The sequence below is a fragment of the Oncorhynchus tshawytscha genome, linkage group LG15, assembly GCF_018296145.1.
Source record: "Oncorhynchus tshawytscha isolate Ot180627B linkage group LG15, Otsh_v2.0, whole genome shotgun sequence".
Taxonomy (NCBI): Eukaryota; Metazoa; Chordata; class Actinopteri; order Salmoniformes; family Salmonidae; genus Oncorhynchus; species Oncorhynchus tshawytscha.
Genome location: NC_056443.1, coordinates 14,260,088 through 14,276,540, shown reverse-complemented (window position 1 = coordinate 14,276,540; position 16,453 = coordinate 14,260,088). Strand labels below are relative to the sequence as shown.

Here is a 16,453-nt window from a genome sequence, read left to right as displayed (position 1 = left end):
GCTATAAGTAAAGACATATCCTGACTGGTATATGCCTTTACAGAATCCTGAGTTTTAAGTGTTTACGTTTAAGAACTGACTGATTTAAACAGGGTTAAATGCACTAACTGCTGGTTTGTTATGGAAAAAAACTTTTAGGGTGATTTTCACCACTTCCAGAAGCATAGAATCAACACAGGTAGACCTCATAGTGGCCTGATGGATTGTCATCGAAGACAGTTTCATAAGACATTCATAACCCACATAGGCTTCAGGCTGAACTTAGGGGAGCAGACAATGTATTCCTATGGGGAGAGAAGACATTGAAAACTGTTTGATGTAAACACCTTCTTTTAACTGTGAAGGGTTAATGCCACACGGTCAAGGATAGGCTTGCACAGATCGGGAGGACCTCAGGAACGTTCCTGAGGTTAAATTGTTCTTCTCACCATAAAGGATCTCCCACTGTCACCCAAAAGCAACTGAAATTTAGGGCCAGGCTTCATTTTGGGCCTACTTTTTCTCATGGTCGCTGCGCTTTGACCGAGCAAGCTACGGTCAAGAGGGGCATCTCGTTGAACTCGGCACAGCCTAGAGATTATGGTAATGCCATTTACTGAGTGTCTGAGTGTCTTTAAGCACCGCACTTTGTTACTCCATCCTTGCTGTGTGTGTGTGTGTGTGTGTGTGTGTGTGTGTGTGTGTGTGTGTGTGTGTGTGTGTGTGTGTGTGTGTGTGTGTGTGTGTGTGAGAGCTTTTCTTTGACATGTGTCTGTAGAAATGACTGATTTACAGTTCATGAGGGTTGCCTAATAACACATATGACGTTTTGAAAAGATCAGACCTTTTTAACCTTTCGAAACAGCACCTATGTAGCCATTTTAAGGCACTTCCGGTTTACACAGGAAGCTGAAAGTGAAAACATATCCTCCTTTGGTTAGGCACTTAGAGAATATTGAGTTTTAAGTCTTTATGTTAAGAACTGACTTATTTACAGAGGGTTGAATGAGTGTGTGTTATTTCAGAAAATCACAGAAATCTCATATAGCTCAGAAACACTATTCAAAAAGATTTGTCTGAACACGCTGCATCTGGATCTGTAAAAAACTTTTTTTGAACATCACCAATTTGACATTGTACGATTTCTCTTAAATGACGATAGATAAATGGCTGCTTCTTTTTTTATTGACACCGTAGGTTCATTTTACGTGAAGCGGAAAAATTATTGCTCTATTTTCATTTTTGACCTTTAATCCCAGAAAAATGGCCATAACTCAAAAACCTTTGAGGCCTCGACCCCATCTTGTTCGGGGCCAACTGCCCATTATGCCAAACCTATGCTCACCAAGTTGTGTTTTCAAAGTCTTTTCCGTTTAGGAGAAAAGGCCACGTCGTGATTGGTGATGTTTTGTACATTTGCAATATGATTCCATTAGCCCTCTTGTGGGATTTACCGGGACAGCAGAAAAATGACCAAAAATTTTACATTTTATAAAATGGAAACCGAATGTCCGAGACACTTCGTTTGATGACTTCCTGGAAGATCAGCTCCATGAATGCTCTGTCATCCTCAGAAGTCCAGCAAAGATGGGTTTGATACTTGCGGGTTAGGACCGTGAGAGGCGCTGCCTGTAAAAATTGACAGAACTTCCGGACCTGCTTGAGTAAGATGGGACAAGTTGGTGACCTCCTCAACCTTAACCTCTCTAGGGTATGTTTGACGGTAGCGTCTCACCTGGCCAATATCCAGTGAAATTGCAGAGCGAGAAATTTAAATACACTAAATTCAAAAATTTAAATATGTGTGTTATAAATCAAAATTAAGATTAACTTCTTGTTAACTTCTCTAGGATATGTGGGATGGTAGCGTCCCACCATATCAACATCCAGTGAACATGCAGAGCGCCAAATTCAAAAACAGATATACTCATATTACAAATTCATAAAACATACAAGTGTTATACATTGGCTTAACCTCTCTGTGATATGTGGGATGATAGCGTCCCACCTCGCCAAAAGCCAGGGAAAATGTAAAAGTGCCAAATTCAAATAAATTACTATAGGAATCAAACTTTCATTAAATCACACATGCAAGACAGCAAATTAAAGCTACACCTGTTGTGAATCCAGCCAACATGTCAGATTTCAAAAAGGCTTTTTGGCGTGAGCAAACGATGCTATTATCTGAGGATAGCATCTCCGTAAACCAGGAGAGAAAAGCATATTTCAACACTGCAGGCGCAACACAAAACGCAGAAATAAAAATATAATTCATGCCTTACCTTTGATGATCTTCTTTTGTTGGCACTCCAATATGTCCCATAAACATCACAAATGGTCCTTTTGTTCGATTAATTCTGTCGATACATATCCAAAATGTCCATTTATTTGGCGCGATTGATCCAGAAAAACACTGGTTCCAACTTGCGCAACGTGACTACAAAATATCTAAAAAGTTACCTGTAAACCGTTTGCCAAAACATTTCAAACTACTTTTGTAATACAACTTTAGGTATTTTTTTACATAAATAATTTATCAAATTGAAGACGGAATGATCTGTGTTCAATACAGGAGTAAAACAAACTGTAGCTAGCTTTCTGGTCACACGCCTCTATCTAACAGTACCCTTCAAGTGACCCTCGTTCAAGAGGGCCGTACTTCTTCATTATACAAAGGAAAAACCTCAACCAATTTCTAAAGACTGTTGACATCCAGTGGAAGCGATAGAAACTGCAAGAAGGTCCCTTAGAAATCTGGATTCCCAATGAAAACTCATTGATAAGAGAGTGACCTCAATTTTTTTTTATTTGAATGGTTTGTCCTCGGGATTTCGCCTGCTAAATAGGTTCTGTTATACTCACAGACATGATTCAAACAGTTTTAGAAACTTCAAAGTATTTTCTATCCAAATCTACTAATAATATGCATATCTTATCTTCTGGGAAAGAGTAGCAGACAGTTGAATTTGGGCATGCATATGATACAGACATGAAAATACTGCCCCCTGTCACCAAGAAGTTCAAGATTAACTTCAGCCGCTGTGTCAGATTTCAAAAAGGCTTTACGGCGAAAGCAAAACATGCGATTATTTGAGGACAGCACCCAGCGGACAAATCATTACCAACAGTTACCAGCCAAGTAGTAGTTGTCACAAAAGTCAGAAATAGAGATAAAATGAATCACTAACCTTTGATGATCTTGATATGGTTGCACTCGCAAGACTCCCATTTACTCAATAAATGTTCGATAAAATCCCTCTTTATATCCAAAAACCTCCGTTTTGTTTGCGCGTTTTCTTCAGTAATCCACAGGCTCAAACGCAGTCACAACAGGCAGACAAAAAAATCTGAAAAGTATCATTAAAGTTCGTAGAAACATTTCAAACGATATTTATAATCAATCCTCAGGTTGTTTTTAGTCATAATAATCAATAACATTTCAACCGGACAAAGCTTTGTCAATATAAAAGGAAAACAAGAAAGGTGTGCTCTCGGTCACTGCAGTGTCCACTCATTCAGATTGGTCTTACTCCCTCATTTTTCAGAGTACAACCTGAAACAATTTCTAAAGACTGTTGACATCTAGTGGAAGCCATAGGAAGTGCAATTTGAGTCCTAATTCATTGGAATCTGTATTGGCAGTCTATGGAAAATTACAAACCTAAAAAAATCCCACTTCCTGGATTGATTTCTTTCAGGTTTTCTGCCATATCAGTTCTGTTATACTCAGACATTATTTTAACAGTTTTGGAAACTTTAGAGTGGTGTCTATCCAAATCTACCAATTATAGGCATATCTTAGCCTCTGTGCCCGAATAACAGGCAGTTTACTTTGGGCACGCTTTTCATCCGGATGTCAAAATACTGCCCCCTACCCTAGAGAAGTTAATCCAGCCAAGGTGTCAGATTTCAAAAAGGCTTTACGGTGAAAGCAAACCATGCGATTATCTGAGGACAGCGTCCAGCATACAAATGCATAACAAATCATTTTCAACCAGGGAGTTGCAACACGAAAGTCAGAAATAGCGCTATAATATATGCCTTACCTTTGAAGATCTTCTTCTGTTGGCACTCCAAAATGTCCCAGTTACACTATAAAGGGTCTTTTTGTTTGATAAATGTTTACATACTCATCTCATATGTGTATGTTGCCTATGCCGCTCTGTACCATCACTCATTCATATATCTTTATGTACATATTCTTTATCCCCTTACACTTGTGTCTATAAGGTAGTAGTTTTGGAATTGTTAGCTAGATTACTTGTTGGTTATTACTGCATTGTCAGATCTAGAAGCACAAGCATTTCGCTACACTTGCACTAACATCTGCTAACCATGTGTATGTGACAAATAAAATTTGATTTGATTTGATTTTGATTTGATTTGATTTCTTTATATAAATAAAAACTCAGTTTAGCTGGCGCGCTTCAGTTAATAATCCACTCGGTTTCCCTCCTTCAAAAAGCATACAAAATGAATCCCAAACGTTACCAATACATTTATCCAAACAAGTCAATCGATTTTTATAATCAATCCTAAGGTACCCTAAAACGCAAATAAACGATCCAATTTTAGATGGAGAATCATTATTGTCTTTACCGGAGATAAAAAAAGACTGCACTCTCTCGGCCATGCGCTTGGAAACACTACAGCCAAAATGGGAGCCGCAAACTACAACTTCTCCCTCCTTTTTCCAACAACCAGCCTGAAACTCTTTCTAAAGACGGATGACATCTGGTGGAAGCCCTAGGAACTGCAATCGGGGACCATTTCGCCCTATTATAAAAGTGCCAGGCATTGAAATCAGTGGTATGCTGATTTATTTTTATTTTTATGGTTTGTCCTCTGGGTTTCGCCTGCCATTTTGGTTCTGTTATACACAGACATGATTTTAACAGTTTTAGGAACTTTAGAGTGTTTTCTATTCAAATCTACCAAATATATGCATATCCTAGCTTCTGGGTCTGAGTAGCAGGCGTTTACTTTGGGCACGCTTTTCATCCGGATGTCAAAATACCGCCCCCTATCCCAAAGAAGTTAAGGATAAACATAATACTTTACTGAAAAACGGTAGCCGTAGGACCAGAGTACACTTGAAAAAACAACAAACACTAAGTCTCAAACTCACTCTGGAAACGAAAGCACACTGTAAACAATTCAAGCTTATGCAAAGGACAACAGAAAACACACCTCTTAACAGGGATATAATAATAATGAGTAAATTGGACACACCTCTGAGTGTCGTTAATGTCTCTAAGACGGTCTCTGCTGCCCTCCGGTCACAGGTGGAACCATGGTGTGTGTGTGTGTATGTGTGTGTGTGTGTGTGTGGTGGGTGTCTCCAACATCTGTTGCTAGGGGGTAAGGATGTTAGGAACAATACAGGATGAATCACAATAATTGTTTTCTAAAATAATTTAAAAAATGTAATGCAATGACAATCTCCTGGTTATAGATAACAATACTTTGCATGAACTGTCAACATTATTATTAATTATATTAATTGTTAATAATGGAAATGAAGGTACACAAGATTTTTTAATACATATCGTTTTTAATAGCTATATATAAAGAAAATAGAGGTGAGAGCATTGGACATGCTTTTGTTCTCGGGCAGAACAGGGATCCGAGAGGACGGTTGGCCTGCCGGTCATTCAAGGGTTTTTCTTTATTTTTACATTTTAGAATAATAGTGAAGACCTCAAATCGATGAAATAACACATACGGAATCATGTAGTAACCAAAAAAAGTGTTAAACTAAACAAATTAGCCACCCTTTGCCTTGATGACAACTTTACACACTCTTGGCATTCTCTCAACCAGCTTCAAGCTTCATGAGGTAGTCACCTGGAATGCATTTGGTGTGACTTGTTAAAAAGTTAATTTTGTGGAATTTCTTTCCTTCTGAATGTTTTTGAGCCATTCAGTTGTGTTGTGACAAGGTAGGGATGGTCTACAGAAGATAGTCCTATTTGGAAAAATACCAAGTCCATATTATGGCAAGAACAGCTCATATAAACAAAGAGGAACAACAGTCCATCAAGACACGAAGGTCAGTTAATCCAAAAATTACAAGAACTTTAAAAGTTTCTTCAAGTGTAGTCGCAAAAACCATCAAGCGCTATGATGAAACTGGATCTCATGAGGTCTGCCACAGGAAAGGAAGACCCAGAGTTACCTCTGCTGCATAGGATCAGTTCATTAGAATAACAACACCTCAGATTGCAGCCCAAATAACAGAGTTCAAATACGTTCAAATAACAGACACATCTCAACATCAACTGTTCAGGGGAGACTGCATGAATCAGGCCTTCATGGTTAAATTACTGCAAAAAAACACTACTAAAGGACACCAATAATAAGAAGAGACTTGCTTGGGCCAAAAAACACGAGCAATAGACATTAGATTGGTGTAAATCTGTCCTTTGGTCTGATGAATCCAAATTTGACATTTTTGGTTCCAACCGTCTTTGTGAGACGCAGAGTAGGTGAATGGATGATCTCCGCATGTGTGGTTCCCACCGTGAAGCATGGAGGAGGAGGTGTGATGGTGTGGGGGTGCTTTTCTGGTGACACTGAATTTAAGGCACACTTAGCCAGCTTGTCTACCACAGCATTCTTCAGTGATATGCCATCCCATCTGGTTTGCACTTAGTGGGACTATCATTTGTTTTTCAACAGTACAATGACCCAATGCACCTCCAGGCTGTGAAAGGGCTATTTGACCAAGAAGATGATTGATGGAGTGCTGCATCAGATGACCTGGCCTCTACAATCAACCCGACCTGGACCCAATTGAGATGGTTTGGGATAAGTTGAACCGCAGCGTGAAGGAAAAGCAGCCAATAAGTGCTCAGCGCATGTGGGAACTCCTTCAAGACTATAGGAGAAGCATTCCTCATGAAGCTGGTTGAGAGAATGCTAAGAGTGTGCAAAGCTGTCATCAAGGCAAAGGGTAGCTACTTTGAAGAATTCAAATATAAAATATATTTTTATTTGTTTAACACTTTTTTGGTTACTACATGATTCGATATGTTTAGAAAAACCCTTGAATGATTAGGTGTGTCCAAACATTTGACTGGGACTCTATAGCAACCAATTAAATAAAAACAGCTACCTCCACTGAAAAGAAATTCCAACTAATGGTACCGCAACACAACACACCCCAATACCACACAACACAATACAATGTCACACAACACGTTAACCAAATACCTCAATTGGATAGGAGTTCCAACTAAAGGTACCACAACACACCACAAGGCAACACACCACAAGACTAGACAACACACCACAACACAATACAAGACAATACAACAAAACAGAAGACAACACAAACATTTAACCAGATACCTCAACTATATAGGAGTTCCAACTGAAGGTACAACAACACAATACAAGACAAAACAACACAACACAAGACAAAACAACACAATACCACACAAGAACAAAATATCACACAACACAATTCAACACAAGACAACACAACAGAAGTGCCAAGTTTAGGTCCAAAAGGCTTCTTAACAGCTCCTACCCCCAAGCCATAAGACTCCTGAACAGCTAATCAAATGGCTTTTCAGACTATTTGCATTGCCCCCCCTCTTTGACGCTGCTACTACTCTCTGTTTATCATCTATGCATAGACACTTTAACTCCACCTACATGTACATATTACCTCAATTACCTCGACTAACCTGTGCCCAGGCACATTGACTCTGTACCGGTACCCCCTGTATATAGCCTCGCTACTGTTACTTAACTGCTGCTCTTTAATTTTTAACTGCTGCACTCTATTTTTTACTTATCTATTTTTTACTTAAACATTTATTTTTCTTCAAACTGCATTGTTGGTTAAGGACTTGTAAGTAACCATTTTCCTTTAAGGTCCACACCTATTGTATTCGGAGCATGTGGTAAATACGATTTGATTTGACAAGACCACACAACACAGCACAGGACAACACAACACAAAATAACCCAACACAGCAGAGCACAACACACCACTATACAACACAAGATGTTGACCAGATATCTCAAATGGATAAGAGTTCCAACTGAAGGTACGATAACACATCAAAATATCACACAAGACAAAACAACACAATACCACACAACACAATTACAACCCAACACCAGACAAGACAACACAACACAACACAAGACCACACACCACAAGACAAAACAACACAACACAGCACAGCACAAGACAACACAACACGTTAACTAAATACCTAAACTGGATAGGAGTTCCATCTGAATTTACCACAACACATCACATCACAACAAACCACCACAGCAGCATACCAGCAGAACACCACCCTGCATCCCACTTGCCTCTGTCGCTAAGCAGGGTTGGTCAGTCCCTGGATGGAAGTTGTTTTGGAGGGCCAGTAGTAGGAGCTACTCTTACCTCTGGTCCCCCCAAAAATATTCCAATGCCCCAGGGCAGTGATTGGGGACATTACCGTGTGTAGGGTGCAGTCTTTCAGATGGGATGTTAAACGGGTGTCTTGACTCTGTGATCACTAAAGATCCCATGGCACATATCATAGGGGTGTTAACCCTGGTGTCCTGGCTAAATTCCCAATCTAGCCCTTATACCATCATAGCCACCTAATCATCCCCAGCTTCCAATTGGCTCATTCATCCCCCCACTTCTCCCCTGTAAGTATTCTCCAAGTCATTGCTGAAAATGAGAATGTGTTCTCAGTCAACCTACCTGATTAAAATAATGGTTAAAAAAACACAACATAAAATGTGTGTGTGTGTGTGTGTGTGTGTGTGTGTGGTCCTGTCCTCTCCAGTCTTTAATGTAGGTCAATACCGGCGGGATGCGACCCAGTCCTATAAGAGCTATGAGTTCTTTAGACCTGACAACCAAGAGGCCATGAAGATACGCAAGTATGAACCAATCACAAAGCCTGTTATTAGAGTATAAACTAATGAGAGCCTGTTATGAGTATGAACCGACCAGACAGCCTGTTTGAATATGAATTAGTCTGTCCTAAGAGTATGATGCAAGCTCACTGTGTGTGTTTGTGTCTGTGCTCGTGCGTGCGGGTGTGTAGGGCCTGTGCCATTGCGGCTCTGAAGGATGTGTGTGCCTACTTCATGCAGGAACAAGGACAGGTGGCAGTGAGTAACCACCATGGAATCCTATGAAGCAATATGGGATCTTCATGAACCTACAATGTGGTCAAAAATTATTGACATCCTTGATAAGCATGAACAAAAATTACTGTATAAAATATATTATTAAAATACTGAGCTATATTGTATGCACAACAAAATGGGGAAACTATATTGTTTTATGCTAATACAATCCCTCAGAGACAGAGATATGGTTTAACAAGTAATGTATATTTTTACAAAAAGGTAGGGGTCAAAATGATTGGAACCCCTGTGTTCAATACCTTTTAATACCTGACCTTGCAAGGATAACGGCACTGAGCCTTTTTCTAAAATGTTTTTTGAGAATGGAGAACACATTAGGGGAGATCTTAGGGGAGACCAACATTATTTGATTTTATACAGTAATTTTTGCTCATCTTTAACAAGGGTTTCAATCATTCGAAACTCCATTGTATATGAACCTATACGAATACATACTGTATGAACTAGTATAAAGCAATACCAGCAATACCAATACTAACCCTAACCCTATCCCTATATCAGGGATGGGCAACTTTGATGGGGGTGGGGGTCACAAAAACTCTGAACTCATCATAAGGGGTCGCAGTGGTTAGCGGGTCTGCATACTGGCATCCATACCCACACATGCAGTGTGTACATTGCTTGTGTGGATCCTAAGTTAAATTTTGTTGGGGGTCCCACCCCACCTTGCAAGCAAAACATTTTAGCGGCCCCCCTCTTGACAGCGGAGATAAGATTTAGCAATTTGATATAACATTTCATGCAATTCTACTTATTTTTACATTGGGCAAAGAGAAAATTTGTACAGCTATACGGCAAATTTCCTGTGATTCTACACATTTTGCCGTAGGCTGGAGAGAAATGTTTTCCGTTTTTTATTTTACATTCAGTAATTCGACAATGATTACTTCAAGTTTAGATAGCTGGCTAGACTAACTTACCAATCTAAAAAAAAAAGACTTACTAATTGAGTGACTCATTGAGTCAGTCATTGAGAAAAAATGCTGATGCACAAACAAATTTGGAAATTGCACCTATTCTAATGCTCAACAGTAAGTTGAGACCTCGACTGGGTAAAAAAAAAATGTCATCGGGGGGATTATCAGCAGGCCTACAAAATGCCAGTTGCCCATCACTGATATATATTAAGCACTATGATGTATATGAACCTACATTATACTGTATGAACCAGTATGGTGTATATCAGGGGTGCCAAACTCATTCCATGGAGGGCTTAAAGGAACGAGTTTAACACCTGTGATCTATTTGAACCAGTTTGAATTTAGATGAACTAGTATGAAGCAGTATGATGTACATGCCCTCAGGTGTTTGATGCCACCAACACCACTATAGAACGTAGAGAAGTCATTCTCAGCTTCGCCAAGGAGAACGGATACAAGGTCAGATGGAGTGTGTAGCTATGTGTGTATTTAGCCGTGTGTGCGTCGCTTTCTGTGAGGCTGTGTGAGTAGCTGTGTTTGTGTAGCTGTGAAATAAAAAAATATATTTAACTTTTGTTTAACCAGGGCGACACATTGAGACCTAGGTCTCTTTCACAAACATGCCCTGGGAACAACAGTCACATCAGCACACAACACAAATACAGTGAGGGGAAAAAGTACTTGATCCCCTGCTGATTTTGTACATTTGCCCACTGACAAAGAAATGATCAGTCTATAATTTTAATGGTAGGTTTATTTGAACAGTGAGAGACAGAATAACAACAAAAAAATCCAGAAAAACACAAGTCAAAAATGTTATAAATTGATTTGCATTTTAATGAGGGAAATAAGTATTTGACCCCTCTGCAAAACATGACTTAGTACTTGGTGGCAAAACAGATCTTAGTCACTTTTAAATTGTGTTTACATATTGCATCACCCATTTCATATGTACAGTATAGAGTACAGAGCTATTCTACGGATTCTTAGTCACTTTAATATTGCATCACCCATCTCATATGTATATATACTGTACTACTATGTCACTGTATCTTAGTCCAATGCCGCTCTGACATACATGTATATATATTTTTTATCCATTCCTTACTTAGATTTACATGCATTTTGGGTATATGTTGTGAAACTGTTAGATATTACTTGTTAGATATTACTGCACTGTCAGAGCTAGAAGCACAAGCATTTCGCTACACCTGCAATAACATCTGCTAAACACGTGTATGTGACCAATAACATTTGATTTGATTTGAGTGAAGATGCAACCCAACAGATACTTTTACAAGACTTTGAAAACAGAATGTATTTAGTTTTGCCTGTATTAAGTACAAGCTTTACATTCGTAAAGGCTTCCTGAACACCTGCAAAATCAGACTGTAATCTTGACACAGCTAAATCAGCAGTCTGAGCAATTGTATAGGTAATAGTGTCATCTGCATACAAATGAAGATCACAATTTTTGACCATTCTCATTTATGTAAATCTTAAAAAGAACAGGTTCAAATACTGATCCCTGTGGAACACCTTTATGTACTTGAAGAAAATCTGACTTAACTCAAAATCTGACTTAACTTCTTGGATATAGGGGGCGCTCTTTTAATTTATGGATAAAAAAACGTGCCCGTTTTAAGCGCAATATTTTGTCACGAAAAGATGCTCGACTATGCATATAATTGACAGCTTTGGAAAGAAAACACTCTGACGTTTCCAAAACTGCAAAGATATTATCTGTGAGTGCCACAGAACTCATGCTACAGGCAAAACCAAGATGAAACTTCAAACAGGAAATGAGCAGAATTTTTAAGGCTCTGTTTTCCGTTGTCTCCTTATATATGGCTGTGAGTGCGCCAGGAATGAGCCTGCCCTTTCTGTCGTTTCCCCAAGTTGTCTGCAGCATTGTGACGTATTTGTAGGCATATCATTGGAAGATTGGCCATAAGAGACTACATTTACCAGGGGTCCGCCCCGTGTCCTTTGTCTAAATTGGTGCGTAATCTTCAACTGGAGGCATTTTCCCATGAGATTCAGAAGAGAACGCACACTTCCACGAACGATATATAATCGAAGAGATATGTGAAAAACACCTTGAGGATTGATTCTAAACAACGTTTACCATGTTTCAGTCGATATTATGGAGTTAATTTGGAAAAAAGTTCGGCGTTTTGATGACTGAATTTTCTGGTTTTTTTGGTAGCCAAACGTGACGCACCAAACGGAGCAATTTCTCCTAAACAAATAATCTTTCAGGAAAACTGAACATTTGCTATCTAACTGAGAGTCTCCTCATTGAAAACATCCGAAGTTCTTCAAAGGTAAATGATTTTTTTGAATGATTTTCTGGTTTTTGTGAAAATGTTGCCTGCTGATGCTAACACTAAATGCTACGCTAGCTATCAATACTGTTACACAAATGCTTGTTTTGCTATGGTTGAGAAGCATATTTTGAAAATCTGAGATGACAGTGTTGTTAACAAAAGGCTAAGCTTGAGAGCTAGCATATTCATTTCATTTCATTTGCGATGTTCATGAATAGTTAACGTTGTGTTATGCTAATAAGCTGCGGGGATAATTACACTCCTGGATACAGGTTTTTTTCGTAGCTAAACGTGATGAACAAAACAGAGCGATTTGTCTTAAACAAATAATCTTTTTGGAAAAACTGAACATTTGCTATCTAACTGAGAGTCTCCTCATTGAAAACATCTGAAGTTCTTCAAAGGTAAATGATTTTATTTGAATGCTTTTCTGGTTTTTGTGAAAATGTTGCCTGCTGATGCTAACGCTAAATGCTACGCTAGCTATCAATACTGTTACACAAATGCTTGTTTTGCTATGGTTGAAAAGCATATTTTGAAAATCTGAGATGACAGTGTTGTTAACAAAAGGCTAAGCTTGAGAGCTAGCATATTTATTTCATTTCATTTGCGATTTTCATGAATAGTTAACGTTGCGTTATGGTAATGAGCTTGAGGCTGTATTCACGATCCCGGATCCGGGATGGCTAGAATCAAGAGGTCAACACAATAGTTCTGTCTCTAAGATAGTCACGAAGCCAAGAACATGCGATAGAGCCAAGGCCTATCGATGACAGTTTCTTCAACAAAATATAATGATCAACAGTATCAAAGGCCTTAGACAGGTCTATAAACAAAGCAGCACAACTAATTTTAGCATACAAAGCATTGACAAGGTCATTCACAACTAATGTGGTGGCTGTAATAGTGCTATGCCCTGGTCTAAATCCTGATTGGTTCACAATGAAAATACATTTATCAGTCAAAAAATAACAAATCTGCACATTTACCGATGACTCAAGAATCTTAGCTGGACAAGGAAGCTTAGAAATTGGTCGGTAATTGTCAAAGAGTGTCAACACATATGCATATTTCCATGCTTTGGGAATAATTCCTGAAGACAATGTCAAATTTAAAATGTGAGTTACTGAGGCAGCAATTGTGTAAAGAAGCAGTGCAGCTTGGCTGGGTCGTGTTTCGGCTCTCGACCTTCACCTCTCCCGAGTCCTTACGGGAGTTGCAGCGATGGGACAAGACTGTAACTACCAATTGGATACCACGCAATTGGGGAGAGAAAATCAAACATGGAATTGCCTTAAAGAAAATACCAGAACAACATTTTCATTTTCAACAAATTACCTCCATTAATATCCAGACAAACAGTTTCAGCGTCTTTCAGCAAATTACCTCCATTAACTTCCCATGACTCTCAAACCCGCATGCGGGAGCGTAACGTAGCCTCAAACTAATTAGCATAAATCTTCCTAGAAAATCTTCCTATTCATGAAAATCACAAATGAAATATATTTAGACAGCTTAGCCTTTTGTTAATCACACTGTCATCTCAGATTTTCAAAATATGCTTCACAGCTAACGCTAGACAAGCATTTGTGTAAGTTTATCATGGCATAATGCTATGGCTAGGCTCTGTTACCAGCAGGCAACATTTTCACGAAAATAAGAAAAGCAATCAAATTAAATAATTTACCTTTGAAGAACTTCGGATGTTTTCACTCAGGAGACTCCCAGTTAGATAGCAAATGTTCCTTTTTTCCAAAAATATTATTTTTGTATGCGAAATAGCTCCATTTGTTCTTCACGTTTGGCTGAGAAATCGACCGGAAAATGCAGTCACTACAACGCCAAACCTTTTTCCAAATTAGCTCCATAATATCGACAGAAACATGGCAAACATGGTTTAGAATCAATCCTCAAGGTGTTTTCCACATATCTATTTGATAAAATATCCGTCGGGACAATTGGTTTCTCATAAGAAGCGATTGGAAAAATGGCTACTTGTGTACTTTACGCAAGATTTTCTGCGGGAACCGTCATGTGACCACTTGCTTAATGTGGTCCCTTACGGCTATTCTTCAACATAAATGCGTAAAAAGACGTCACAATGCTCTAGACACCTTGGGGAATATGTAGAAAGCATAAGCTCATTCGTAGCTCATTCACAGCCATATAAGGAGTCATTGGCATGCAGGGCTTTCAAAAAATGGGGCACTAACTGGTTGGATTTTTATCTGGGTTTCGCCTGTAACATCAGTTCTGTTGCACTCACAGACAATATCTTTGCAGTTTTGGAAACGTCAGTGTGTTTTCTATCCAAAGCTATCAATTATATGCATATTCTAGCATCTTGTCCTGACAAAATAACCCGTTTACTTTGGGAATGTTATTTTTCCAAAAATGAAAATAGTGTCCCCTAGATTCAACAGGTTAACTAACCTCTAGCCGAGCTTCAATGCAATTACAACTCTACATCCGTGGCCTCCAACTGCTCTTCAATGCAAGTAAAACAAAATGCATGCTCTTCAACCGATTGCTGCCCACACCTGCCCGCCTGCCAAGCATCACTACTCTGGACGGTTCTGACTTAATATGTGACTTAATAAAAATACCTAGGTGTCTGGTTAGACTGTAAACTCTCCTTCCAGATTCACATTAAGCATCTCCAATCCAAAATTAAATATATAATCAGCTTCCTTCACTCATGCTGCCAAACATACCCTCGTAAGACTGACTATCCTACCGATCCTTGACTTTGGCAATGTCATTTACAAAATAGCCTCCAACACTCTACTCAGTAAATTGGATGCGGTCTATCGTTTTGTCACCAAAGCCCCATATACTACCCACCATTGCGACCTGTATGCTGTCTTTGGCTGGCCTCGCTTCATATTCATCGCCACACCCACTGGCTCCAGGTCATCTATAACTCTCAGCTCACTGGTCACCATAGCAGCACTCACCCGTAGCACGCGCTCCAGCAGGTATATTTCACTGGTCACCCCCTAAGCCAATTCTTCCTTCGGCCACCTTTCCTTCCAGTTATCTGCTGCCAATGACTGGAACGAACTGTATAAATCACTGAAGCTGGAGACTCATATCTCCCTCACTATCTTTAAGCACCAGCTGTCAGATCAGCTCACAGATCACTGCACCTGTACATAGCCCACCTGAAATTAGCCCATCCCTCATCGCCCATACCTCATACCTCATCCCCATACTGTTATCTATTTTATTGATTTAGCTCCTTTACACCCCACTACCTCTACTCTCATCTTCTGCACATCTATCACAACAATGTTTAATTGCTATATTGTAATTATTTTGGCACTATGGCCTATTCATTGCCTTACCTCCGTTATCCTACCTCATTTGCACACACTGTATATAGGCTTTTTATATTGTGTTGACTGTATGTTTGTTTATTCCATGTGTAACTCTGTGTTGTTGTTTGTGTTACACTGCTTTGATTTATCTTGGCCAGGTCGCAGTTGTAAATGAGAACTTGTTCTCAACTAAGCCTACCTGGTTAAATAAAGGTGAAAAAAATGGTAGTGGCAGCATCATTCCGTGGGGATGTTTTTCAGGATCAAGGCAAAGCTGAATGGAGCAAAATACAGAGAGATCCTTGATGAAAAACTGCTCCAGAGTGCTCAGGATCTCAGACTGGGGCGAAGGTTCACCTTCCAACAGGACAATGACCCTAAGCACACAGCCAAGACAAAGCAGGAGTGGTTACAGGACACGTCTCTGATTGTCCTTGATTGGCCTAGCCAGAGCCTGGACTTGAACCCCATCGAACATCTCTGGAGACGTGAAAATAGTTGTGCAGCAGTATCTACAGAGAAGAATGGGAGAAATTCCCCAAATACAGGTGTGCCAAGCTTGTAGCGTTATACCCAAGAAGAGTCAAGGCTGTAATCGCTGCCAAAGGTGTTTCAACAAAGTACTGAGTAAAGGGTTTCAATAGTTATGTAAATGTAATATTTCAGGTTTTATTTTTAAGGTATTTTCAAAAATGTCTAGAAACCTGTTTTTGCTTTGTCATTATGGGTA

The 16,453-nt window shown here is 39.3% G+C and overlaps 1 protein-coding gene across 3 annotated transcripts in view; it reads left to right on the top strand.

Annotated features, from left to right (window-relative positions):
- The window catches only part of LOC112214479 (6-phosphofructo-2-kinase/fructose-2,6-bisphosphatase), a 37,993-nt gene that overhangs the window by 9,593 nt on the left and 11,947 nt on the right, over positions 1–16,453 (top strand). For 2 of the 3 annotated variants that reach the window (XM_024373247.2, XM_042298178.1), the window contains exons 3-5: positions 8,784–8,880; positions 9,048–9,114; positions 10,458–10,532. In XM_024373247.2, coding sequence (XP_024229015.2) covers positions 8,784–8,880; positions 9,048–9,114; positions 10,458–10,532 — 239 coding nt within the window. The remainder of the gene's footprint in view (positions 1–8,783; positions 8,881–9,047; positions 9,115–10,457; positions 10,533–16,453) is intronic. The other variant, XM_024373248.2, reaches the window with a different exon arrangement.